Below are 24,983 nucleotides of genomic sequence, written 5' to 3' on the forward strand. Positions count from 1 at the left end.
CGCATACTTACCCCTCCCCAATCGGTTATGTTCCTCTCCGGCGCATGCCTGCAACATGCTCGAGTACTTTGTATCTTCGTTTGCTGCTCTCATGGACGATTGTGATCGATTCAGTATCCTACCGTCAACCCGGATCCACTTCCAAACTCATACATAATCGGCCAATCAGCACAATTCAAATAACACGGCCATATATCCACTCTTGGAGGGAGGCTCCTAGATGATCTGAAAAGCCTCATGGTGATTCAGCAGAATTGGAGCACAGGACTCATAGCAAGATCTGGTGACTACTACTGGAAGAGGCCTCGAGCAAGGACTACACCCAAACACAAGACAACTCTCAAGCCTAGGATTGAATACTAGAGGCAAAGACTACGGACGCGTGATCCCATTGACTGTTTGGACTACAAAACGAACTGTCGGATATCTATACATTCAAAGACAGGATGCACTTATTTCGACCACTCAAAATCTCGATATCGACCGCCAGACCATATGCTTTGCGATGCGTACGGCCAGGCTTAGTTTGTCAGAGTCTCCAGATCACCCGTGGCATCTTGACGCAAGCACAAGATCGCGGGGCTAGTGAGGTAAGTCTTGTTTTCTTTGCACCTTCCCTCGAGAACTTTTGACTCAAGAGATCTGCGTTTTGCTTGTGGAAAGAGCGATAGAAGGCTCCTGCATTATCAGGTGTGCTGACTTCTCTCCTCTTCCCAGCCACCATTGATCGAACAAACCATTCCCGAATACTTCAGAGATGTGGTCAGCGAGCATGGCGATCGGAATGCGTAAATATCATCGGATGTTAATTTAATCTTCTGTATACTGACCTCAAACCAGCGTGATATCCCGTCATCAAAACGCTAGATTGACCTATCACGATCTGGATATACAGAGCGATGCTCTTGCAAGAGGACTCGAAAAACAAGGAGTGCAGAAAGGTGATCGGGTTGCTGTGATGCTGGGCAATGGAGTGGAATATTGTGTTGTAAGATCGCCAATGATTTCGAACATACGCATTTCAGAAGACTAGGCTAACACCCACTAGGCTACATATGCGCTATTCAAACTTGGTGCCATGCTTGTAAGTCAAGATTGCTCTATGTCACCGGAAGCAAGATTAACCTGATTTCTAAGGTGCCATTAAATCCGGCTTTCAACGCACTACAGATCACGTCTGCCTTGACACACCTCGCAGCCTCACATTTGATCATCTCATCCGAGATCAACCTACCATACAAGGCACCACGATCAATCATGCCGTTACTGGCCCATCTAATGCCGGATCTGAACAAATCAAAATTAGAGTCAGAAGCAGTACCCAGTCTCAAACGAGTCATTGTGGTTGAGAACTCGGCTGGAAGAGTGGAGACTGCAGCTTTTGGCTCGTTGAGCAGTTACACAGATGTGCTTAGAGATGGCGAGGGTGGAAAATTGGCCCCGAAAGAGTTGGATGCTGATGAAGTTGTTAACATTCAGTTCACGTCTGGGACGACGAGTATGCCGTGAGTTCGTCTCTTGTCAGTCGGAACGGACAGAATGCTGATTGTGTTTGTACAGCAAAGCGGCATGTTTGACGCATCGTTCTGTGCTCAATAATGGCAAGAGTATTGGTGACAGGATGCTCTTGACACATAAAGACATTGTCTGCTGCCCGCCGCCTTTGTTCCAGTAAGCCTTACAGTACCTGTTCTTCTACAGTCGTTTGGAACAGCTGACTGATGACCGCAAAGTTGTTTCGGAGCCGTTCTCGGCTACATGGCCACCAGCACGCACGGCAGTGCGATAGTCCTCCCTTCGGAGTCATTCAACGCCGAAGCCACTCTTCGAGCAGTACAGGAGAACGCATGTACGGCACTCTACGGCGTACCCACCATGTTCATCAGTGAGCTCGAACTACTGGCTTCTGGCGCAGTACCATACGAAGGCTTCTCCCAGCTACGTACAGGTATCGCGGCAGGAAGCAGTATACCCGCCGCTCTGATGCGAAAGCTTCATGACGTGCTTGGACTGACACAATTGACAATCTGCTATGGCATGACAGAGACGAGCCCAGTCAGTGCCATGACGACAACCGACGACCCTATGTGGGCACGCCTTGAGACAGTAGGAAAACTGCTCCCGCACGTGGAAGCCAAAGTTGTAGATCTAGATGGCAAAGTCGTAGCACCTGGTGTACGAGGCGAGCTTGCCGTGGCAGGTTATCTGGTCATGAAGGGCTACTGGGGTGACGAAGCACGTACTCAAGAGGCGATTCGACCCGACGAAGAAGGAAAACTATGGATGTACACAGGTGATGAAGCAAGCATGGATCAAGACGGCTACGTGCGCATCACTGGCCGCATTAAGGACTTGATCATTCGCGGTGGCGAGAACATCCATCCTCTCGAGATCGAAAACGCAATCCTCGCGCTGCCTTCTGTGACGGACGTCAGCGTGGTCGGCCTGCCAGATCCAAAGTACGGCGAAGTGGTCGCAGCATTCATCATGCCGAAGAACATGAATGCAGGAGATGAAGAAAAGTTGAAGACGGCCAAGGAGATCAAGACTTGGGTCAAGGAGACGCTGAGTCCACATCTGGTGCCGAAGTACATATTCTGGGCTGACGGCTGGCCCAAGACGGCCAGCGGCAAGGTAAGAATCGGGTCCAACGTCTTCCCGTGATGAAGCTAACCATGATTAGATCCAGAAGTTCAAGTTGAGAGAGACGGGCATGAGGTTGACTGAAGAAGGACAAGGTCTATACCCGTAAAGTCATCGCCTCTTGCCTCTTGCGTCGACGAGAGTTGGTAAACAGAACGGAAGTAACGCAGCGTAAGCAACGAGCCCCTTATTACATCGACGAGGAAACATATGATTTCGACACTACTTTGTACGACACACACACCTCTTCCTTATGCTGCTCCAGTTCCGTGTGCCTTTTGAATTCTCTCGTCGCGTCAACGAGAGTCGTAAAAACGAGGCTTCCCGTCTCGTACCCGGTTAGCGATGCTACTGTTCCTCGGCGATAAACCATCAAGACGATATAACACAACACCATTGCTGTAGTTGTTTTCCGTCGGCCCGTCCCTTCGAATAGGTGAACATCGTTTAGAAAAGAAAGAAAGGATGAGCGAGGGTCGAGAGGTTTAAATACTGCGCTGTAACAGAAGCAAGGGGTGGAAAGGTGAGGTAAACCATGTGCAAAAGGAATGAATGTATAAGCCCTTACATCTGATCATGTTATCACGAGTGAAGAAAGTTTCACTGGGTGAAAAACAGGGAAATGTCTGTTTATGTGCCTGCTCTTGCAAACGCTAATTTGGACATTAAGAAACTTGAGCCATTGGACAACGGTAAGAAGCCTAACAAGATCTCCTTGCTAACAGCTTCTACTTACAATATCTTACCTCGAATCAACCCACTCGCAGGTTATGCATCTTTTGTCTTCCGTAGCGGCTCATGTGGACATGACTCTGTCGATTTGTTGTCATACTGGAGGCCGCAAGTAACCGTTGAGTGGGTTGTTGTGATCGAGTTCGGAATTTTTTTCCTTCCATTAGAGTAAGCCTCTAAATACTTGCCTCGTATGGCACGTCCAACTTAGTGCTCCAGCAGTGACAACAGCACCGTGACAACATAATCGTACCAGCTGCAGGCATGTCTTGATGAACAAGCACATGCGAGAATACCAGGATGTAGATTAGATGGGAAACACAGCACCTGAAATCCCCATGTTGAGGGCTCTAGCTGACAGGGCTTGGCAACCATGCCATTAAAGATTCGGCGGCTTTATAATACCGCGGTGACAAGGCGAATCGAAGCAGCTCGACAGGTCGACAGGCGAAAGTAAAAAAGCGACAAGCTTTGGGATTCATGTCGAAGGATTCTTGTAGTGCCACTCTCTGTGAATTGTCTGTAGGAAGAGACGAGCTTTAAGCAGAGAGGACCGATCTCGCAATTGCTACAAAGCTTGCCTTTCGTCATTTACTTAAACGCGCGACGCCGCACGTCTTGAAAGTTCGCGGCGACTTTCTCTCCTCTAGCAATCACAAATAGCAGCCATCATGGGTCTGTCAAAATCGACGAGGATATGCATCCTCCTAGCGATTGACACCGTCTTCTTCCTTATCGAACTTATCACCGGTCAGTCTACCCGGCCATTTTGAGGTCGCGCGACAATTACTGACGATCCCGCAGGCTATGCCGTCCACTCTCTTGCCCTCGTAGCAGACTCGTTCCACATGGTGAGTCGCTCCTTCTCCTGCATCGCAGCTTCCAAAAGACTTACACAAACCACTAGCTGAACGATGTCATCTCCCTACTCGTCGGTCTCTGGGCCGTCAAGGTCGCCAACAAGGAGACAACCTCTAAGATGTACACCTACGGCGTACGTACACACCCTCTTCTACGTTTTTACCTCACATACTCATGCCCCGTCAGTGGCAACGCGCCGAAACCCTAGGAGCCCTTGTCAACGGTGTCTTCCTTGTCGCCTTATGCCTTTCCATCTTCCTCGAGGCCATCCAGCGTTTCGTTGAGCCACAAGAAGTCAGCAACCCTAAGTTTGTTCTGATTGTAGGATGTCTCGGTCTCGCCTCCAACATTGTCGGCCTTTTCCTTTTCCACGACCACGGCCATGGTGGCCACAGCCACGGCGGACACTCCCACGGACACAGCCACTCCCATGGCACCGACGCAATCAACGATGCCGAAGAAGGCCGTGCTGCCCAGGACGAAGATGCTGATGTCGCTGATGAATCTGGAAATGTCGCCGATGTCCTGCCCCAGAGCAGAGTCGCCAACTGGCCCAAGACCAACAAGACCGCAGCGAGCGGCTCTGGATCCAATGAAGACGTCGAAGCTCCCCAGTCCGGCCACCGCCGTCAAAAGTCAAAGCACAGCAGCCGCTCTCGTTCAAGAGCTTACTCCGTCGAAGATGTGCCAGTCAACCCTTCATCCTTCCGCCGTTCCATCATCGAGACTAGCAGACTCCAGGACATCGAATCGGGCGAGACCACTGAGGAGTCTGCAGCCGAGGACGACAACGCCGACGAGACACCACAGCAGCAGCTTCTCACTAAGGGTGGCGCCAACGGCTATGGTAGTATCCAAAAGTCAAAGCCCATCGACCACAAGCAACACAAGCACAGACAACCCAAGGAGCCATCGAGCGGTGGCGGTGGTCACGGCCACTCTCACGACGACCTCAACATGCGCGGTGTCTTCCTTCACGTCATGGGCGATGCTCTTGGAAACATCGGTGTCATTGGCTCGGCTCTGTTCATCTGGCTTACCGACTACTCATGGCGCTTCTACACCGATCCTGGTATTTCCCTGATTATTACCTGCATTATTCTCGCCTCCGCCATTCCTCTTTGTCTTGCCGCATCTCGCATTCTTCTCCAGGCTGTTCCCGCTGGTCTGAGCATCGACGATATTAAGGAGGATATCGAGGAACTCCCCGGTATTGTTAGTGCCCACCACCTCCACGTGTGGCAGTTGAGCGACACCAAGCTTGTCGCAAGTTTGCATGTTCAGGTCGACTTTGACTTCAAGGGTGAGGGTTCTGCAAGATACATGGAGCTTGCTCGTGCTATCCGCGATTGCCTCCACGAGTATGGCATCCACTCTTCTACCATCCAGCCCGAATTCTGCCTCGACCCCGAGCACGACCACTCTGCACCCCTTACCGACGAGACTCATTTCGCTGGCGACGGAGCCTCTTCTCGTAAGACATTGGACAGGCAAGCCAGCAATGCCAACAGTCTCCGCGCTGCTGCAGATGCCTGCTTGCTCGACTGTGACGATGCATGCAATGGCAAGAGCTGCTGTGCTCCTGCTTCGACTGAGGCTGCGTCGGAAGGTGCACACGATCATGACCACGACCATGATCACGACCACGGTCACAGCCATTAGAAGTGGCCACGACATATTTTGCACTTTGCTTCTAAGCCCTTTTCTAGATTATTTTCTCGTCCTTCAAAAGGCTCCCATTGATGCTAGCAGGCGAGCTGGATCGTCATATTGGGTACCGCTTAATGTCCTTATTGAATTGGGTCAGGATGCATTGCATTAGAATTGTTGTTTCGTACATCACTATCCTATTTTACACGTTTTGTAATTCAAGAAGAGAGTTCTCCCGTCACTGTTCTCATCTTGTTTCTTGACATGGTTTGATTGAAGAGTTATTTCACTTTTCCTTCACTTTTCCTTCACCTTTCCTTCACAGCTCACTGCTCGCAACTTTTGGTCAGACCGACCTCCCCTCACTGCGAGTCCCATCCCTGTTTCTTTGTTCCATTCAAAGCTTCACTACCTTTGCAATCCCTATAAACCGATACAATGGTGCCTGTCCGCAAGCACATCTCAGCTGCCACCGACGATGAGGTCGTTGAGATCGTTAAGATGGCTCAACCAGCCTTGGTCTCAAGTCCCCAGCACGACACCCAGCGTACTCGCCATCACATCTGCTTCGCGCCAGCCGAGCAAGCCTACAACCATGGCTCAGATCGCCTGCGCCCTCTCCGCACCATGCCCTTCGACCTCGAGACATGGATCGGTGATTTTGACCACCTCAGTAATCGCGTCTGGCCACACCCTAGCTACACTGAACTGCTGGCGCGCTTCCTCACCGGCGATCCGCGATTCCCTCTCCCGGACACCATCGCCAAGGATGAGAGGCTGCAGAACTTGCGTTTGAGATGTTGTGGTGAGAGTTGTTCTCCTACTTCGCAGAGCCCTTTTGTCGAGTATGAGAAGCCTTCTCGATTGGAAAAGTTGTCGTTTGAGCTGGTGGGAGATGTGAGTTACTCTCATGCTGACGCCCGAGCATCATGCTGACATTATATCAGGTCATAATCTATCCCTTCTATGTCCGTCTGTCCAAGGAGACTGGACTGCAGAAGCTCTTCGCCATCTTACATCGCCAGATGAACGGCGAGTATCACTTCTGGAAGGCCGCCGGCGGCTATCATGAATCCTATGGTCTCTCCAAGGGAAACGTATCTGTATTCAAGAGTCCCAGGTCGGCTCACAGCACCGATATTGGCACATTGGGCTCGCCTAAGAAGGGTTTGTCGGTACGCGAAGTCGCTCTCAGCAGACAAAAGGGAGTCGACCTCGATGATCCTGACGACGTGCCCCTGAAGCTTATGCAGAAGGCACGTTCGCTCGCCGTGGGTGGTGGCTTGGACAAACAGGTTACGAGTGGTCAAGATGAAGCTTCCTCCAAGCTTCACTCCAAGAAACGCCCTCTTGTGGAACCAATCGACTCGATGCGTAAGAAACACCAGAGCGGCACGAAAGTCTGTTCCGAAACCTCGACGACTTCCAAGACTGTGTCGAAACAGCTCGTTTCTAGGCCCTTGTCCAAGACACCCCTTGGGCAGTCGGGCCAAATCACCAACAAGACACAGAAGCCCGATCGCTCACTGATGCATGTCAAAGAGGTATGCATGCTTGCCTATCACCTCACAGGAGAAGGTTACAGTTTGCAGTACCGAACCAATTGTTTCACAATCGAGTTTGGGCAAGAACCACTAATCGATCCAATCAATGGTCTTTCATTCAAGATAACCAAGAACCATGCACCGTACGTCCTGTTCAGCCGCCAGAGCTCTTTCAAGGTGATTCTAAGCCAGAGCACAACCCACGACATCAACGAGACGGACGATGATATCACCGGCGGCATCATTCTGTTGGAGTTCGACGGAGGGGTTGCTCGCGACGATTTCATGGCTCGCATCAGAGAGACGGTTGGAGGGTCTGCGGGTGGCATTAGCTCTGCCGATGAGTAAGTTTGTCCTTGGTGATCCATTGATAAAATGCATTCGCTGACAGCTGTAGTTTTGTTATCGAAACCATGTACGGAAAGCTCACGCAGCAGCTCAATAGCCGTCGAAGTGCTCGGTCTGATTCCCAGAAAACCACTGAGCCCACGGTTCGCGAGTCGATCGAGAACCTCACGGCAACTGTCTTGGAGAGTAGCGGCAACTCTGAAGGCGACAAGACTGTATCCTGCCCTGCTATCATGATCAAGTCTTCTCCATCACACGCACCAAGAACCCCTGTAAACCTCAGCGTTCCGGAGTACCCAGCCACCCCAGTGTCTGACGGACCTTTACCCGATCATCGCTCTACCGAGACCGTGTCATCTGCGAATGATCCTTCTCCAGTCGCAACAGTTCCGACGACCGCATTGGCTCCATCAAACAAGACCAACATGTTCTCGACAGAGGCTGACGGATCCAGTAACGAGGCCGCGATGAAGAAAGCACTGTCCAGTCTATTGCATGATACCTACATCAAATATCCCAGCGCACAGGATGACGACGAGGTGGAGACCATGGCGCTTCTGTTGAAGGCGCCTCTTATTGCTGGCGATATGGCACGTGTGAGGGAGCTGAGGATGGAATTGAAGGTGTACCTGATCGCTCATCACGGTTAGCCTGTGAAAATGCCCTGAAATCGCGAAGAAGATATACAGTACAGTACAAGAGTGGAGAGTTTTCGAGTCGACACAGTATTACAGATAAACGCTGGTAAAAGGGGGTAGACAGATGGTGATGGGAGTGTCGCAGAGATGGAGGATGGATGATGGTTATGCACGTAGATTCTCAAGCAAGTGTGTTTCTCCAACTGAAACCTGAAATCGGGAAGTGCTATGAACAAAAAGTGACAAGTCAAACGGGGAGGCGCTTTCTTGATTAAGCGGGTTGTCAAGATTTCGTCGTGGTACAACATCTGACCTGCAGCTTCCCACTTTTTGTTTGCTAAAATCACCATCTTCCCGCTGCTTAAAACTCCACAACCAACCTGGAAACAACAAGCTTCGACTCGAACATCGGAGTGACCTCACGGCTTCACTCGACTGCTGGACTCGTCACGAATGTAACCACAAGTAAGCCTGCTTTCTCACCTACTACGCGCACTCCACCTCATCACTTCATCGCGCGCTTTACTAACCTTCAGCCAGTCACAAACACTTCAGCACAGCTCTTTCTTACACGTCGACAATGCCGTGTAAAAGGCCAAAGCTCCCAAAGCCCACATTCCATTGTGTTTCGCCCGCCAACGAGCCTGGAAAACATGGCTCAAATCCACAATCAAGTTTCCAAGGCACACCCTTTCACACAGAGAGCTCGAATATCTGGGTCGGCTATCGAGACAGTCCTGGGAAAAAATACCTTGGTGTGTTCCCCAGCTTCCAGGAGATGGTTGGCCTCTGCCGCGCCAATGTTTTGAGCAAGACGAACAATGCTTTCCCTCGCTTTCTTATGCCAACCTCCGACAACGGCAAATGGCAGGAGGATGAGTCTGGGAACCTCCCCATCAGAGAAGTCTGCTGCACCGCTTGCAGAAAGGAAAATGGAGCATGCGAAGCTCTTACTCTCGACTTCATTCCCGTGACGATACCACCGGGTAATGTCGTCAAAGCATGTCTTCTGGCATACACCTTCTACCTGAAAGGAGAGAAGATGGTGGCGCTTGTCTGGCACAGCGGTAATGGTTATCATTTCTTCCAGAAGACAGACGGAAGTCTTTCGCGTACACTCAGTCTCCACTCAAGCCACATATGCACAACTCGACCAGTGCCCCTTCCTTATCGAAGTAAGAGTATACCAAGGGACTCATCCGATCCTAGAACTCCTGACGGCGACTTCGACGCCTCCTACCCCAACGACTCTGGAGATGACTCTAGCTTGACTGATTTTGACTCGGTGGAACCAGAAGTTACAAAGGTGGGAAAGTGTCCAACACTTCATAGAACACATATGCTAACCCTATTGACAGGCTCCCGTGACACCACGCATGTCCTTGCGCTCCAGCCAAAGTAGTCTACCGCAGGGATCTGCCATCCGAGTGGCAGTGCCGTCTCTCCCAGTCCCGTTGCCAGACCACATACCGCAGTCACGGAAAAGGGGTTGCGTGATTCTTGATTTGACGGAGGAAGACGAGTCACCTCGCGTTAAAAAGGAACGATTGGAGTCTCCGGTACTCCTCGCACACACCGTCCCATACATCACTCCACCCACTACCCATCCGTCCGCGCCATCCAATGCACCCAGCGAAGACAGATCAAGCATGACCAGATCCGCCAGAGAGAATTTGGCAAACGATTATGGCCGCATGTGCGCTCAGATCGCCCAAGAGCGTTCCATGCGTGTGTTTGAGCTTCCAAAAATGATCGATTTTAAGAGGAGGATGATACAGGCCGTCAGAACAGGTGATGAATCTGCTCTGTACAGTATCTATGGCGAAGTTCAAGCCTTCTTCGCCACAATCGACTAATGCTGTTGCTTGGTCACAATATCACAACATCGTCAGATTCTCACAAGGAGTACTACGGTACTCCCGCGAGCGTTGCTCTTGCTTCTACTTTCACCTGCACTCTACTGTTTATAGTTGAGGGTGCATTGATATCAAATCGGAAGGCCCAAGCCGCATACACTTTTGCTTGATTTTGTACTCGCCATTGCCGCGAATGATAGGAGGGAGGAAAAACATGTATCATAGACGGTACTTCTAGGCAGCAATCGAGATGTACAATTACACCGAGCGTAATGCGAATTTCAGCTCTGCATATGGATGAAACCCTGCACTTTCTCCCTAAGATCAAGTGACAAAATCTTCAGATGCTGCTTCTAAGATGTAAAGCAGCAGAACGGAATGGACTCACCCCCGCAGAAGGAACTACTCACCGCATCATCCCTGGTGTGTTCGGCTCCGCCATTGTATCCGAAATAGTTCCTCTTCGTTTCTAAGATTGCGACTCTTACTGATCCATGGGTGGCATTCCATCAATCCGTGGCATCCTCTTGCCCACCATACAGATCCTTCTTTTGTCTTTCAAAGAATTGCTCAATCGATGGTGCAAGAACCACTTTCTTCCCTGCGTTTTCTTTCCAGAGGTCTCGGGCGAACAGACCGTTCGATTGTTTTGTGGTATATCACGAGACGTCAAATCACGAGAGTCTCAATGCAGTAATAGTTTGATAATGTGCTTGAAATCCGATGCAGGGGTTGATCTCTTGCCAGATCGCTGTGGCTGTTAAGTCACCATGCTACCATTCAAGGAATAAAGACATACGGAGCTGGTACATGGGTCGTTGGTTCAAGGGCAGGGGTGTTCATGGACCTCTGTTCTGCCTTTCTCTGACAATTGGCATGATGGCATCTCTTTCGACATTCTGTCTCCACAGACGCCATACGACTTTGTGAACTCCACGTCCAGTGACATGTATATCAGCTCTTCGTTGGTGAGTTGTTCTTCCTTCTTAATCATACTCTTGTAGAAGTTTGGCCTTGACTGTTCAGTGCCTCACTTTTGTTTCGGTACTCAGTCATGGTTTGAACTGGTCAGTGAGTTTGAATGCCGCTAGTGAGCCAATAGAGCTGCTAATATCGTAACCTTCTGAGCCAGAACAGTATTCCGGCAACAAATTGACTTTCCTTACATCTTAAGGTTCAAGATGAGTAAAAGAACAAGACAGATAAAAGACCCCATCGAATAATCTCATTCTGCTCATCCTCATGACTTGGAAATGACGGTAGAGTCAAGTGAAATTCCTTTGCAGACTGTCCTTGCTGTTGACGAAATTGAGAAACCACATCCATATGCTGTATCAGCTCGGGATGAAGATCAACCTGAGTTACGACTGGATTGGCGTCAAGCACGCGAACCCACCAAAGTCTGCAGCACTGCTGGCTCGCCGCTACAAACCCACGCCGTTCCCTCAGAACAATTACGCTTATCACCAGCAAACCCCTGCATAGACCAAGATCAAGGGCAACAAGAAGGTCGCACCAGATTGAACTTCGATGGGCTAAATCAGGTCCTAAATCTGGGTGTACCCAGAGCCGAACAACGGACAGTGGATACCAGGTCAATGTATGACAATACCCCCTCACACTCTTTCACGAACAGCGAGAGGTCAAATATACCTACAATGACATCTTGCAAGATGTTGCCATCATTCATGTGCTCAGAAGAGGGGCCCCAGGAGGACGTATCTCCAGAATATCTACACTTGAGTCGCAGCATAGTGCTCAGACAGAGAATGCTCGCCTATGGAGAGATAAGGCAGGACGTTTTGTGGGGTCATTGACCTGGTAACTGAGTCCTTTGAGTCTTCGAGAGCAGACAGCGGTGTCGAAGCAGTTTGCTTGTCTGGAGCAGTGGCCATACGTTCGTATGAACCGGATGCAGTTGAAAGTGCGCTGAAGGACCGTTTGATGTGTTTTATGTTGGAGCAGGGGAGACTGCTACGTCAGTAACCTTTGAATCACTACAATGAAGGCCACTTTCACTGCACTGCAAGCACTCTTCTGTTTCCTGATCATGACAAGAGTGAACGAAATGAGATTTTACCAATGAATGTATCTTCCTCCACTTTAATCCTCTTCTCCATGATCAGTGCTGGCATAACTAGCTCCTGAAAGACTAGGCGTTTCCTCCTTGGGTGTCTGAGGCACCTTATCCTTCTTCTTTCCGACGCCGAAAACACTACTCCAGCTTCTAACACTGCCCTTTCCCTTGTCTTTGGCATCAACACTTTCCATGCTCTTGCTCATATTCTCCTCGTCCTCAACGTCCAAGAGTTGAGATTCGCGCTTCGACCTTTCGGTCGTTGAGCGAGAGAAGGTTGGGAATTGGAATTTGCCGCTGCTGTGCTTACGGGTGAGCTTGGACATGAAACCTTTGGTGGAGGTTATGGATGTTGAAGGGGCAGAGTCTGATGCCGTATAGCTGATGCTGCGGTCGAGACTGTCGCGAGAGTCTGACATGATGGACGATTCGGTGTTGATGGAGTGCGCATCTCTAGATTGTCGACCAATCTCTGGCGATGACTCTGGATCGAGATTCAGAGGGAGAGCCTGGTGAGGTGCCTTGAATGGAGAGGTAATTGGCGTCGCGCCGATGAGATTGATCTTGTCGTCTTCCTCGTCCTCTGCATCCGATGAAGTAGAGCTGGGTCGTGAAAAGAGTGAGCGGAAGTCTTTGGCTGCTGGGTTGAGCTTTGGGTCCGGAATGTTACGCTTCAGCATGTGGGCAGGCTTGGTACCTATAGGTGCTAGACTGGCTGTTGATTGCGGCGGACTGAAAGCGTAGGAGCTATTGTTATCCATGCCATCTTCGAGAATGTCATAAGACATACTGCCACCGGATTGCCCATGCTGAATTGAAGGACGTCTGGAGGGCTGTCTAGATCCCCACATGTTATGTGTCACTGCCGGGGCAGCCATCCAATCCGAGCTGAGTGGACTACTCCTTTGGTTGAATGGTTCATTGGAAGACCAGAGCCCCCAAGAGGAACTATCCTGGGATGGACGAGGCAGTTCATTGGAGTGCACAGAGATGGGACGCGGAGATGATCGACCGTCATCTAGGCCCAGATTACTCAAACCGTTGGATCTCTCGTTCAATGCAGCAGCTCTGTCTTGACCAAGAATAGCAGCCCAGCCGTCGGTCTTGGTGCTGAACATGTTGAAAGGTCTCCTACGCACAGCAATGTGTTTCTGAGTAGGCAGGCTCTCAGCTCCCATGCTTTTGGTATGGCCAGTCGTCCTACCCAGATTGAGCCCAAAGAAGTTACCCGAGTGGCTGCTGTTCCTACGGCGACCTGACGCACCAGATGCATCGCCTTCATCATTGCGTGGTAAGGACTGGCTTTGGGACTTGCTTAAAGAGCCCAGTGCTGGACCATCATCCGAGAGTGTCTTGCCCCGTTGACGATTAAGCTTGTCAAGACCAAGGATTTGACCGAAGCGACTACCACTGGTGTGAGGAGCACTGCCGCTTGCTGCACGAGCAGACCTGTTCGATCTAATGGAGCGACGATCGCTATCCATGGTATCACCAGGAGATTGGTATATCAGATTGCTTGCACTGGCACGCGGACTGGCAAACAAGCTAGGAGATCTACTGCTGGCAGAACCGGGACTTGTGGGGCCCTGCGGCTGATCAAAAGGTCTTGGAGCACCTAAGCCCGGCAACGCGCCCAAACCTGGGAGCACACCGAGGCCTGGTAACATCTGGTTTGATGGCTGGCGACCATCAGAATCAGCATCATCGTCATCCTTTGTATGAATGTGGGCGGCTGGACCGAGGAAGCGTTCATGCGGGTCTTCATCAGAATTACTGAGCAAGCCTGCAGGCAAGAGCTCTGCGCCGGCACTCGGACTCATTGGAGCACCTCCGGTAAGCTTCTCGACTTCTGCCGGAGAGAACGATGAGTCGTTCATAGGACGATCCAAAGTCATGCCATTGTTGATGTTGAAGAATGAAGTTGCAGAGGTGGTAAAGCCTGGCGAAATGGTAGTTGGACCCGAAGTGGCAAGAGCACTGCTGAAAGCAGGAGCAGTAGAAGAAGCGAAGGGCGATGCGTTCGAATTGTTTGCAGAAGGACCGCTAGGAGGTCTTCTCTGTCGCAGACTGCTGGCGCGTGAGATGGGTTGATCGAACATGGGCGGAACGGCAGAAGCCATGTGAGCCATTTCGGACTGGCGTTGCTTGACGGCGTTTAGTTGCTGGTAAGCATTGTCCACAAAACGACGGGCAGCGTCCATGTTCTGATGAGCGATGATATACTGTTCCTCCAGCCTTCGCAGCTTCTCGGCCCACAACCGATCCTCCTCGGCCTCTTGAGCAGCCAGGGCGTCGTTATGCTCGTTGGGTTCAGATCCGCTGGGAGAATTGGTGCTGTCTCTTTCGAGTTTCTTGATCTGGCTGCCGACTTCCTTGTTCTCATCTTCCATGCTCTTGAGCGTCTGCAACTCCAGTGCATGTTTTTCCATCAGCTCGACCTTTTCACGCTCCGTATCTTCGAGCAAAGCCTTCTTTTGCTCTGCAATACTGCCCATGTCATCCTGCATCTGTGCCATCTCTTTCTGCCATCTCGCAGCATCGTCCTTCAACTTCTGTCTTTCGTTCTGTTTTTGCTGGAGCGCCTTTTCTTGTGCATTTTTCTTGTTTTGTGCCGCTTGATTGTTGCGTTCCAAAGCGTTGACTTGCTTGCGGAGATCCCTACTGGTGTCATCCTTCTCTTTCAGTTCGCCCCTTAATTCATCGCGTTCCTTGACCAGACTGGCTTTGGCACCAACGGCTTCTTGCTCCTCCTCTTGAATCTGCTTGTCGACATCTGCGGTTTCGCGACCTATTTCATCCAACTTCTCCGTCAAGGCTTGCTGATTGTCTCCTGGGCCGTCCTCATCGTTACCTTCGTCGAATGAAGAGAGTTGAGTGTCCAGACCAGGCAAGGGCGATGGGCGTCTGCCGAAAAGACTTTTCTTAGGCTGCAACGGGCCATTGCTTGTTTCGCGAACAAGAGGGGGTGGAGTCGCAGGAACGGCCGAGGTATCTGGCGGAAAGACGTGCAGCGGACGTATGACGGGACCAGAGACGGAGGCATCAGTAGACGATGGCGTATCAAAGAAGTCTTGGGAATCGGCGGGTTTCGTGCAGAGACGGATGGGGCTGCTGGCAGCGCGGAAGTCGACAGCGTTGACAGTGATGACGCGAACAATGTACAGTTGGTTTGGTCGCAGGTTGGAGATGACGATTGACGTGTTGGAATGCGAAACCTGGCCGACGATGGAGCCGTTTAGTTGAATCTCATAGCGATGCATGGATTTGCGTTCGTCGGCAGGCTTCCAATGCAGAACGAAGCCATCGGCCTTGATTCCAGCGAGGTCGACATGAGGGTCTTGAGGGATCTCGCAACCTAGAAGGCCAACGAGTTCATCTAGCGGTTTATGTATAACGAGATAGGCACGATACGTGAGCCTGCTATGGGTCAGCACGTGCTACTGGACAGATGATGGAGAGCGAGATGGGCAGGAAGGGCACGTCGTCGACAGAAGAGGCGGAGAGAGAGATATATATACCAGACGAGAGCGGCACCAACACACAAGGTGTTGAAAGTAGTGCTGAAGAGCAGATATGCGTTGTCCAGCAACATGAGCAGGCGCATGGCTTTGAAGGAAGAAGGATGAGCCTGAGATGCAAAAGCCGCCGTGTCGCCCGCCGCCCAGAAAGCGTGATGAAGTGCACTCGGTCGCGTCAAGCTCAGTCCGCCCGCTTCCATGTATATTCTGTACTCTCCAAAACAACAGACCGTTAATTACGCCGTATAATCGCATATAATTCAGAGAATGCCATGTATGAAAAGGGAACAAACGGCAGAGTGGAGCGCGTTGGATTGGCTGCTCTTGCCATTGTTCTTGGCGGGGGAAGATCAATTCATCTTGACAGAAGATCAAATTGACAGGGAGCCAAGGCCGAGGCTTCTTGTGCTTGTGCTTGAATCTGTGTCAACCATGCAGAGCACTCGTGGACAGCTTCAACCCTCCAACATTCGAGCTTTGTCACATGCAAGCAAAGACAATATCACATGCTGCTCCTTGGTCTTTGGCATGAGCACGGATGTATAGGCAGGCGCCAACCCAAGGACGAGTGCATATAGAGCCAGAACTTGTCGTACGAGTGGGAAGATTATATCGTTTCTGACTCCGCGTTTCCGCATCAGCTGTCCACTCTGCTCTCGGACCTTGGTTGCTTGGTCACTTTTGCTTTGTCCTTGCACCGACTTTCTTACCACTCCCTCATCGCTCCTCCGTCCACATGCACCTCTGCTCGAGTTGACCTATTCATCCGTCGGCGCCATGCAATACGTGCGCTCCTTGTCCGGCTCCGTCTCCAAGACGTGGAACTCGATCAACCCGGCCACCCTCAGCGGCGCGATCGACGTCATTGTAGTCGAGCAAGAAGACGGCTCTCTTGCCTGCTCGCCCTTCCACGTTCGTTTCGGAAAGTTCTCATTACTCCGGCCCTCTGAGAAGAAGGTTGAGTTCAAGGTCAACGATGAGCGTCGCGACTTCCCTATGAAACTCGGCGAGGGGGGTGAGGCCTTCTTTGTCTTTGAGACTTCGTCCAGCGTGCCCGAAGCTCTTCAGACTTCTCCCTTGGTCTCACCCGCCACAAGTCCCGACTTCAAATCCACCTCGTCGTCTGCTTTAGCTGAACCCGACTCCTTCGACCTCAACTCATTATCGGCCACCCTGCCCGCTACCCCCACGTACAACAGAAGAGAGCACGCCAAATCCATCGCTGCAATCAATTTCAACCCTCTCCAATCTTCCGAACGACGAGCTCAAAGCGACAACGGTCAGGGCATCTCCATCGACGACCATGCCGACCAGTCCGCCGCTTCCGAATATCCCAAACCGCTCCCCGCCCATCTCCACCGCTCTGCCACCGACGATGCTGTTCCCGCTGCAAAGGCTGCCATCAGCGCCTCGATGAAAACAAGCGACCCAATAGCCATGCGCGCTCCCTCTGATTCTTCTCGCTCACGAACAGAACGCTCATCAAGTCCTCCCCCTGTCTCTGCCGAAGAGGCCATGACTAGAGCTATCAACCTCTCCAAAAAGCTATGGGGCTCCAATATCCCTTCTCAAGTTACCGACAAAGGCGACATCATGCTGGACATGACGGGCTACAAGAGCAGTGAGGACGAAGGCTTACGCGCCGAAGTTCTGGCTAGAAAGATCCTGTCAGAAGAGCTGGAGGGAAATTATGACATTGGGTCGCTCATTGGTGCAGACGAGAAGGGCAACCTGTGGATCTACAGCAGTGAAGAGGCAAAGGAACAGGCCAACAGGAAAGTCGCCCAGGGCTTGAATGTCCTACAGCCGGCTGGTTTCACCTCAACAGACGCCCTGTCAGATCCTGGTTACCATTCAGACGACTCCCGTAGCGAAACGAGTGCCACATATCCCGGTTCGCATATGCGACGAGACTCTGACAGTGCCGTAGGCCTTTCATCCGGGCCTGCTTCTCCTCAAGCTGCAGGAGATCCCAACCGGAATTACGCCAAAACACTTCGCCTGACTAGCGATCAACTCAAGTCTTTGGAACTCAAGCCAGGGCCCAATACTATGAGCTTCAGCGTTAACCGCGCTACCTGTACTGCTATGATCTACCGCTGGCGGTGGGATGTGCCTATTGTCATCTCAGACATTGATGGAACAATCACGAAATCAGATGCACTGGGTCATGTGCTGAACATGATCGGTCGCGACTGGACTCATCTCGGAGTAGCAAAGCTGTTCACAGAAATTTCAGCCAACGGCTATAATATATTATACCTCACCTCTCGATCTGTAGGCCAAGCAGATACAACGAGAGGCTATCTTGCTGGTGTGGTCCAAGATGGAGGCTTCAAGTTACCAAGGGGACCAACCATCATGAGTCCTGACAGAACCATTGCCGCTCTGCGACGAGAAGTGTATCTCCGAAAGCCGGAAGTCTTCAAGATGGCCTGTCTGCGTGATATCATGGCCCTGTTTACTGGACTGGGCGGCAGCAACAACGCAGCCACAGCGGGACCTACAACCTCGGCTGAAAGTAGTACTGGCTTGGTCGGAAAGTCGAGCGGCAAGGGTGGCTCGCCATTCTACGCTGGCTTTGGCAATCGTCTGACAGATGCCCTGTCATACCGCTCGGTCAACATTCCCAGCACGAGAATCTTCACAATCAACTCCAACGCGGAAGTGTCGTTGGATCTTCTGTCGTTGAACACATACAAGACTGGCTACGTAAGCATGCGCGAGATCGTAGACCACTATTTCCCACCCGTGGGTCTACTCGTCAAAGGTGGCGGCGAAGAGTTTACAGACTTCAACTACTGGCGCGAGAAGCCGCTCGAACTTGCAGATTTCTCTGCTTCCGAGAGCGATGATGACTCCAGTGATGATGAGTCAATACGTGGAGCCGTGCGTGGTGGAAACAATAGGTCACGAGCAAACACGCGGCGATTCAGTGAGGATGAAGGCGATATGGGTGATAGCTACATCTCAGAGGCGCAACGAAGCGTAGAAGAGGATGATGATAATGCTGCCATGTATCACTCTGTGCTTGAGTCTGTAGAGGGTGGAGATAGAGAAGAGGACGATGACGAGGACTACGAGGAAGATGAAGAGAGCAATCAAGATGACGATGAAGTGGAAGGCTATGAAGAGCGAGACCTTCCTTTCCGACTGGCTTCAACATCTAGAGCTTCGACTGCATAGTAAGCATTTTGTATGCTCGCATGATAATCACCCTTCTCTTCTCCAATAGACGGATATTTGTACGCACGAATACAATCTTTATAATATACACTTCAAGACTATCCTTCTGAGTAGCCATCTACTACATCTCAAGCGTGAGCAACCTTCCAGCCACCGGGCATCTGGTTGGTAAACACCATCTCCGGATCATACTTGTGCCTAATCTGCTTAAGCTTTCTCACATTCTCCGCCGGATAACCCTCGAAGACAGGCTGCCCCTTATCAGCATCATTGAGATAAAGATACTTGGGCTGCTTGATCCCCTCAGCCGCCAACATCTTCTTCACTTCCTCATCAACAGCCCTTAAAAACGCAGAAACATATTCCTCATCTCTCTCCACCGTGTACAAAACACTCATCTCATACCAGATATGCGGGCCATCTTCCGGATCTAAATCCATTGGGTCTCCACCACGGACTTTGCTGGCACGGAAGTATTGTTTTGAGATTGGCATTGGAGTCAATGTGGCGATGTAGGTTTGTAAGGATGAAAGATGGATGGGGACGAAAGCGAAAAAGGTATCGTGGATTATCTGGAGGGCGCGACGGTCGGCGTAGGTGGAGAGGACGTGGAAGCGGTTACGGAGGCCGTGGATGGAGTCGAACTGGGCGAGGCCGGATTGACTCCATTCTATTTTACTTGTATGTCAGTTTTGCTGTCGATTGAAAGATGAGGTACAGTGTAGTAGATGCTTACCAGTCATTGTTGTGGCGGCAAAGGTGTCGGAAGTTGCGTTCAAGTACGGCGAGGTCCAATTGGAAAGAGCAGGTGGTGCGGTGTCATTGCCATCGAAGAATTTCATCGCCGTGTAGGTCGTTCCATTCGGGTATTGGGTGCCAGTACTGGCACTTGGTGTTACCGTGCATTCGTGGCAATCTTCACCCCCATACAAAGCAAAGTTGTAGATGGCGTCTAACCATCTTTCCTTTGTCAGATTCGTGGTTCCATACGAAGTAGTGCCGACTGTGACCACAGGGGCAGGGATCGTGATCATTTCAAATTCGGTGATAAGGGCGAAAGAGTTACCACCTCCTCGGAGAGCCCAGAAGAGATCGGAGAAATCGTTGTCGGGGGTTGCAGTAACGACTTCACCACTGGCAATCACGCCCTTTTCCGAACAGTCAGCTCGCTCCTTCCTAACATTTGACGGTCAAACATACCGTGACACTGGCAATGTTGGCCGAAGACCAACCATACTTCCAACTGAAGAAACTGATACCACCACCGGTGATGAAACCAGGGATACCCACAACACCAAGACGGCCACCGACAATGCTCTTGCCAGTGTTGTTGAGGAAGTTGTAAACATCGCCCCAATGGTTTCCAGGACCGACATGGAGGGTGGAACTGTCAGGGGATAAAGCTAAGCGCTTGAAACCACTGCTGGAGAGAAGGACACCAGTGGAGTTGATATTGTTGGAATCACCGATGGGCATGTGTCCGCCTCCTCTGATGGCGAAGGGTGAGCCATAGTACTTGAGAGCTTTGACGGCGATGGCTAGGTCTTCTGCACCCGAGGGAGCGAAGACACATGCTGGGTTCAATACAGATGCTGCAGACCAGAAGTCTAGAAGGAAAAGTAAGCTACTGTCTTGGTTGGCATGCAGGTTCATGATACTTACTGGTGTTATCCACAATGTAAGAGCTCTGGTTGGAGAAGGAAGTTATATCAGGAAAGGTCCTGTGAAGGTAGTCACAAGTCTTGTCTGCTGGTGAGTAGCCTTCGGAAACATTCTGATAGGTCAGAGCAGAAGCAGCAGTAGCCGAGAGGACTGCCGTGACAACGATGCCAGATAACATCCTGAGAAGCAAAGGACAAATTCAGGGTGTTTCAAGAATAACAATTAAACCAGAAGTGCTCGGTGGATTTCTGATGTGGACATAGAGAGAAGAGACCATATATATACCTCTCTGCCATCCTAAATGCGTATGATATCCTGGCTGTGATCATCAAACCGTGTGGCTATGTCTTAAGTTTCAAAACTGGTACGACAGTTATACGCGTATAGGCTCTCTAGAAATCTGGTTAGACGATTGTGGTTTGGTAGGGTGGTGATCCTTGGCTGTTTCGAGTGTTATAGGTCAAACTCAATATACGCGTATTTGCTTGTACGACCTATACGCGTATAAGAAAGCCACAAGTATCACTATACGCAGGCAGCAGAGAAGACCTTTCGGATAAGACCGACCCGGGCATGGATGCGTGCAAACAACTGTCCTTATGATGTCGCAAGTCGATCTCCATATCCAGAAAGTTTTGACCATGCTTCGTATATCTATAAAAGACCTGCGTTGTCCAAGACTTCCCACTATACAACGATGGCTTAGCATCTCATCCCAATGTTGATGGTGTGTCCTATGTTGGCTTGCTACTCTCTCCTTGGCTTATGGACTGTCTCCCATGTTGATTGACAAAGGCGAACGAGCGGATCGGGTCACGACCGTATACACTGCCTTCATATGCTCGTCTAGGTCGTCAGTGTAGCGTATCAGAACGCGAGTTACGCAGCGTCGGCAGGTAACACGTTGTCTAATAAGCGGAAGAGAGATCTAGCTCCGTCGTCAGTATTTCGTTGTCGGTGTCGTGGTGTAAGTGAGTGGAAGATTATTTGACACATGGTCCGTGCATTACCATCCTGATGTTGACGGTATCACCCTGTTGACTAGCGAAGGTCTTCAGAATCATCCCATTGATGGCACCAACAATCTCTAAATGATTGAGAACGCACAGAAAGACGTGTTGAATAAGAATATGAGATTTTGAATCATACAGATATCTCATGTGACCGACATACGTCTGTTTCCAACAAATTTCTGTTCATTGGTTTGTTCTTCCGCCAACCAGTCCAACACATGCTGGGCAGATTGGTCTGGCGGGAAGACTGGGTACCAAATCTTCACAATCTTCCCATCAGCAATTGCAAGCGTGATCCTCTTGATAAGGCTCTTGCCTTCCCAATCGATGGTCGGCAATTTCAGGGCTTCTACGAAGTCCAGCTTCTCATCGCTGAGCAGCTCAAACGGTAGATTCAGTCTCGTCTTGACTTCTTGCTGATAAGAAGTATCTTGAGTGCTGAGACCGAAGATTTTATTGACTCCTGCGGTCAGGAACTGTCTGGATAAGTCCCGGAATGAACATGCTTGCGGAGTGCATCCTCTAGCTCCGGGGATTGAGTTCCAAGAATCTGGAATTGTTTCGTTTGGAGCGCCGGTCCGAGGATAGCAAAAGATGACTACAAGTCCCTGGAGTGAGGATATCTTGACCAGCGAGTCGTTCGTAGCTGGAAGGGATAATGGTGGCATCTTCATGCCTTTGAGATGGTCGCAAGCTCCATCGTCGGTGGGGACTGGAATGTCGGAGGGAAATGTGGTATCTTCGAGATTCGGTCAACTCGATTGATCTGTGATGCGAGTCAAGTGGCCACCTACGAGACATGATATTCAGCAGGCTATTCTTCTTGTTACTGTCAACACTGGCACTGTACCGAGTTGATGTTGTGTTTTGGGACCTTGATGTATTCCATCGAGGTCTTTGATCACAACATGGCCATAGCTTCCCGTTCGGCGGCTTGAACAGCGGGGCAGCAGCACGATGACGAGCAGATCGCAAGGAAAGGAGCGGATCGAAGTCAATGATGATGAAATGTAGCGAATCACCAATGAGCAGAAGCAGGATGACCGCTTCCACTTAATAAACTGCCGTCACGATATCTGGAGAAGCTCGTGTTTCTCTCTGTTTTCCTTCCCTCTCCTCTCATCTCAAGCCTATGCTTTCATTACGACCCTTTTTGACGACCGCATCTGCCCAGTTTCGTCAAATTTCACGACCATCGTCTCTAAAACTATCAATCACAAACAACAAAGCTCCGTTATCAACCACATTACGCGCCATGGCTACCGAATACAAGCTCAAGGGCTTGACCAGCATCGACCTGAAGAATGGTCAGAAGCAAGAGGTTGAGGTTGATGGCATCGAGGGAGGAAAGATTCTGCTGGCCAAGGTCAGGGATGAGGTACATGCTATGAGTGCCAACTGCACCCATTACGGTGCTCCTCTGGTGAAGGGTGTTCTGACCGGCGAAGGCAGAATCACCTGCCCGTGGCACGGAGGTAAGCTCAATTCTCATCTCGCCTCCTTGAACCTATGCTAACGAAACTTTGCAGCCTGCTTCAAGGTGTCATCTGGTGACGTCGAGGATGCCCCAGCTCTTGACCCCCTGGCCAAGTTCGAGGTCTACGAGCGTGACGGTGCTGTCTACATCAAGGGCGAGGAGAAGACAATCAAGGCCAACAGACGTCAACTCAACATCAAGTGCAGCAGTGTGAAGGGCAATGACCATGTCGTCGTCATCGGAAGGTATGTCTTACCAACAAGTCAGCTTGATTGATGTGGCATTTACTGATATTTCTACAGCGGAAGTGGTGCCCTCGGTGCCATTGAAGGCCTTCGTGGTGGAGGCTACAAGGGCAAGATCACCGTCGTCTCTCGCGAGAACTCACAACCCCTCGACCGCACCAAGCTTTCCAAGGCTCTCATGACCGACCAATCCAAGCTCGCATGGCGCTCCATGGAGTTCTACAAGGAGAGCTCAGTTGAGTTCACCTGGGGCAACGTCACCAAGGTCGACTTCAAGAACCGCTCCGTTGAGACTGATGATGGCAAGAAGGTCAACTACACCAAGCTGATCATGGCTTCTGGCGGTACCCCCAAGTGGCTTCCCATGGATGGCTTGAAGGGTGATCTCGAGAACGTCTTTGTTCTTCGTGCTCTTCCCCACGCTCAGGGCATCATGAAGGCTGCTGGCGAGAACGGCGGCAAGAAGGTTGTCGTTGTTGGCAGCTCTTTCATCGGTATGGAGGTTGGCAACTGCCTCGCTGGAATGAAGCACGACGTCACCATCATCGGTATGGAGGACGAGCCCATGTCTGCTGTCATGGGCAAGGAGCTTGGAAAGACCTTCAGAGGTCTGCTCGAGAAGAACGGTGTCAAGTTCAAGCTTGGTGCTGAGGTTGAGGGTGCTAAGCCTTCCGAATCAAACTCCAAGATGGTTGGCTCGGTTCAACTCAAGGATGGTACCAACCTTCCTGCAGACCTTGTCATCGAAGGTGTTGGTGTGAGACCCTCGACAGACTACCTTCAAGACGTCAAGGAGATCCAGCTCAACAAGGATGGCTCGATCAACGTCAACGCGTCATTCGAGGTTGAAGGTCTCAAGGACGTCTACGCTATTGGTGACATTGCCACATACCCCTACCACGGACCCGGAGGTAACGGCAAGCCTGTTCGCATCGAGCATTGGGACGTCGCTCAGAACGCTGGTCGCTCAGTCGCTGGCAAGATCAACGACCCCTCAGCACCGCCGAAGTCATTCATCCCCGTCTTCTGGTCTGCTCTTGGTGCTCAGTTGAGATACTGCGGTAACACTCCCAATGGCTACGACGATGTCATCATTCAAGGCGAGACAGACGCACAGAAGGGTCCCAGCTTTGTCGCATACTACTACAAGGGCGAGGAAATCGTCGCTGTCGCTTCGATGATGAAGGACCCTTACATGACGCAGAGCGCCGAGCTGATGAGACGCAAGAAGATGCCCAGCAAGAGCGAGATCCAGAAGGGTGTGGACATTCTCGAGATCTCAATTCCATCAGAGATTAAGATTTGAAGCATCGTATGACAAGACAGACACGACCCTCTCGCGTTCAGAACGCGACATGTAACGCCAAGATGAATTAAATAGTCACTCTACACTGTTAATGAAACCAGAAGTTCTATTCTCGTATTTGACAAAGCTGCGATCGAAACTCCCAAAGAGTACACTCCCACCACGGGTTGAGGAGGATCGAGTAGGATTTCAATAGTTTGCACGCTTGGACAAGACGAAAGATGAAC

The 24,983-nt window shown here is 50.8% G+C and overlaps 10 protein-coding genes across 10 annotated transcripts; 7 read left to right on the forward strand and 3 right to left on the reverse strand.

Moving 5' to 3' along the window:
* The first annotated feature begins 113 nt into the window (after positions 1 to 113).
* On the forward strand, positions 114 to 3,198 carry M438DRAFT_329698 (acyl-CoA synthetase/AMP-acid ligase-like protein II). Its single transcript, XM_029903261.1, has 8 exons — positions 114 to 590; positions 718 to 788; positions 841 to 988; positions 1,049 to 1,084; positions 1,138 to 1,505; positions 1,561 to 1,671; positions 1,734 to 2,634; positions 2,684 to 3,198. The coding sequence occupies exons 1-8, from the start codon at positions 447 to 449 to the stop codon at positions 2,750 to 2,752; spliced, it is 1,848 nt and encodes a 615-aa protein (XP_029754730.1). The 5' UTR covers positions 114 to 446; the 3' UTR covers positions 2,753 to 3,198.
* An 848-nt stretch (positions 3,199 to 4,046) lies between these two features.
* On the forward strand, positions 4,047 to 5,898 carry M438DRAFT_340559 (cation efflux protein; the record flags this gene model as incomplete). Its single annotated transcript, XM_029904329.1, has 4 exons — positions 4,047 to 4,125; positions 4,180 to 4,226; positions 4,283 to 4,369; positions 4,423 to 5,898. 4 exons carry the CDS (start codon positions 4,047 to 4,049, stop codon positions 5,896 to 5,898), a joined length of 1,689 nt encoding a protein of 562 aa, XP_029754731.1.
* A 426-nt stretch (positions 5,899 to 6,324) lies between these two features.
* Positions 6,325 to 8,428, forward strand: M438DRAFT_340560 (uncharacterized protein; the record flags this gene model as incomplete). Its single annotated transcript, XM_029904330.1, has 3 exons — positions 6,325 to 6,783; positions 6,834 to 7,774; positions 7,828 to 8,428. The coding sequence occupies 3 exons, from the start codon at positions 6,325 to 6,327 to the stop codon at positions 8,426 to 8,428; spliced, it is 2,001 nt and encodes a 666-aa protein (XP_029754732.1).
* Positions 8,429 to 9,420: 992 nt separating this feature from the next.
* Positions 9,421 to 10,295, forward strand: M438DRAFT_350355 (uncharacterized protein). The gene is made up of 2 exons (XM_029906610.1): positions 9,421 to 9,722; positions 9,775 to 10,295. Exon 2 carries the CDS (start codon positions 9,793 to 9,795, stop codon positions 10,270 to 10,272), a length of 480 nt encoding a protein of 159 aa, XP_029754733.1. The 5' UTR covers positions 9,421 to 9,722; positions 9,775 to 9,792; the 3' UTR covers positions 10,273 to 10,295.
* Positions 10,296 to 11,280: 985 nt separating this feature from the next.
* M438DRAFT_171875 (uncharacterized protein) lies at positions 11,281 to 12,232 on the forward strand. The gene has a single exon (XM_029899130.1). The coding sequence runs from the start codon at positions 11,526 to 11,528 to the stop codon at positions 12,087 to 12,089; it is 564 nt and encodes a 187-aa protein (XP_029754734.1). The 5' UTR covers positions 11,281 to 11,525; the 3' UTR covers positions 12,090 to 12,232.
* A 143-nt stretch (positions 12,233 to 12,375) lies between these two features.
* On the reverse strand, positions 12,376 to 15,953 carry M438DRAFT_340562 (uncharacterized protein; the record flags this gene model as incomplete). The annotated part of the gene is made up of 2 exons (XM_029904331.1): positions 12,376 to 15,766; positions 15,868 to 15,953. 2 exons carry the CDS (start codon positions 15,951 to 15,953, stop codon positions 12,376 to 12,378), a joined length of 3,477 nt encoding a protein of 1,158 aa, XP_029754735.1.
* Positions 15,954 to 16,644: 691 nt separating this feature from the next.
* M438DRAFT_250385 (LNS2-domain-containing protein) lies at positions 16,645 to 18,726 on the forward strand (the record flags this gene model as incomplete). Its single annotated transcript, XM_029899640.1, has 1 exon — positions 16,645 to 18,726. A coding segment is annotated over one exon (2,082 nt), but the record flags the coding sequence as incomplete, so codon positions are not given.
* Positions 18,727 to 19,181: 455 nt separating this feature from the next.
* Positions 19,182 to 20,893, reverse strand: M438DRAFT_340564 (FAD binding domain-containing protein; the record flags this gene model as incomplete). The annotated part of the gene is made up of 4 exons (XM_029904332.1): positions 19,182 to 19,723; positions 19,790 to 20,201; positions 20,254 to 20,660; positions 20,716 to 20,893. The coding sequence occupies 4 exons, from the start codon at positions 20,891 to 20,893 to the stop codon at positions 19,182 to 19,184; spliced, it is 1,539 nt and encodes a 512-aa protein (XP_029754737.1).
* Positions 20,894 to 21,829: 936 nt separating this feature from the next.
* On the reverse strand, positions 21,830 to 22,585 carry M438DRAFT_307790 (thioredoxin-like protein). Its single transcript, XM_029902315.1, has 2 exons — positions 22,523 to 22,585; positions 21,830 to 22,467 (listed from the first exon to the last, which is right to left on the reverse strand). The coding sequence occupies exons 1-2, from the start codon at positions 22,527 to 22,529 to the stop codon at positions 21,872 to 21,874; spliced, it is 603 nt and encodes a 200-aa protein (XP_029754738.1). The 5' UTR covers positions 22,530 to 22,585; the 3' UTR covers positions 21,830 to 21,871.
* Positions 22,586 to 22,983: 398 nt separating this feature from the next.
* Positions 22,984 to 24,756, forward strand: M438DRAFT_340565 (rubredoxin-NAD(+) reductase; the record flags this gene model as incomplete). The annotated part of the gene is made up of 3 exons (XM_029904333.1): positions 22,984 to 23,203; positions 23,258 to 23,450; positions 23,508 to 24,756. 3 exons carry the CDS (start codon positions 22,984 to 22,986, stop codon positions 24,754 to 24,756), a joined length of 1,662 nt encoding a protein of 553 aa, XP_029754739.1.
* Positions 24,757 to 24,983: the final 227 nt, after the last annotated feature.

This window comes from Aureobasidium pullulans (genome assembly GCF_000721785.1).
Source record: "Aureobasidium pullulans EXF-150 unplaced genomic scaffold scaffold_47, whole genome shotgun sequence".
Taxonomy (NCBI): domain Eukaryota; kingdom Fungi; phylum Ascomycota; class Dothideomycetes; order Dothideales; family Saccotheciaceae; genus Aureobasidium; species Aureobasidium pullulans.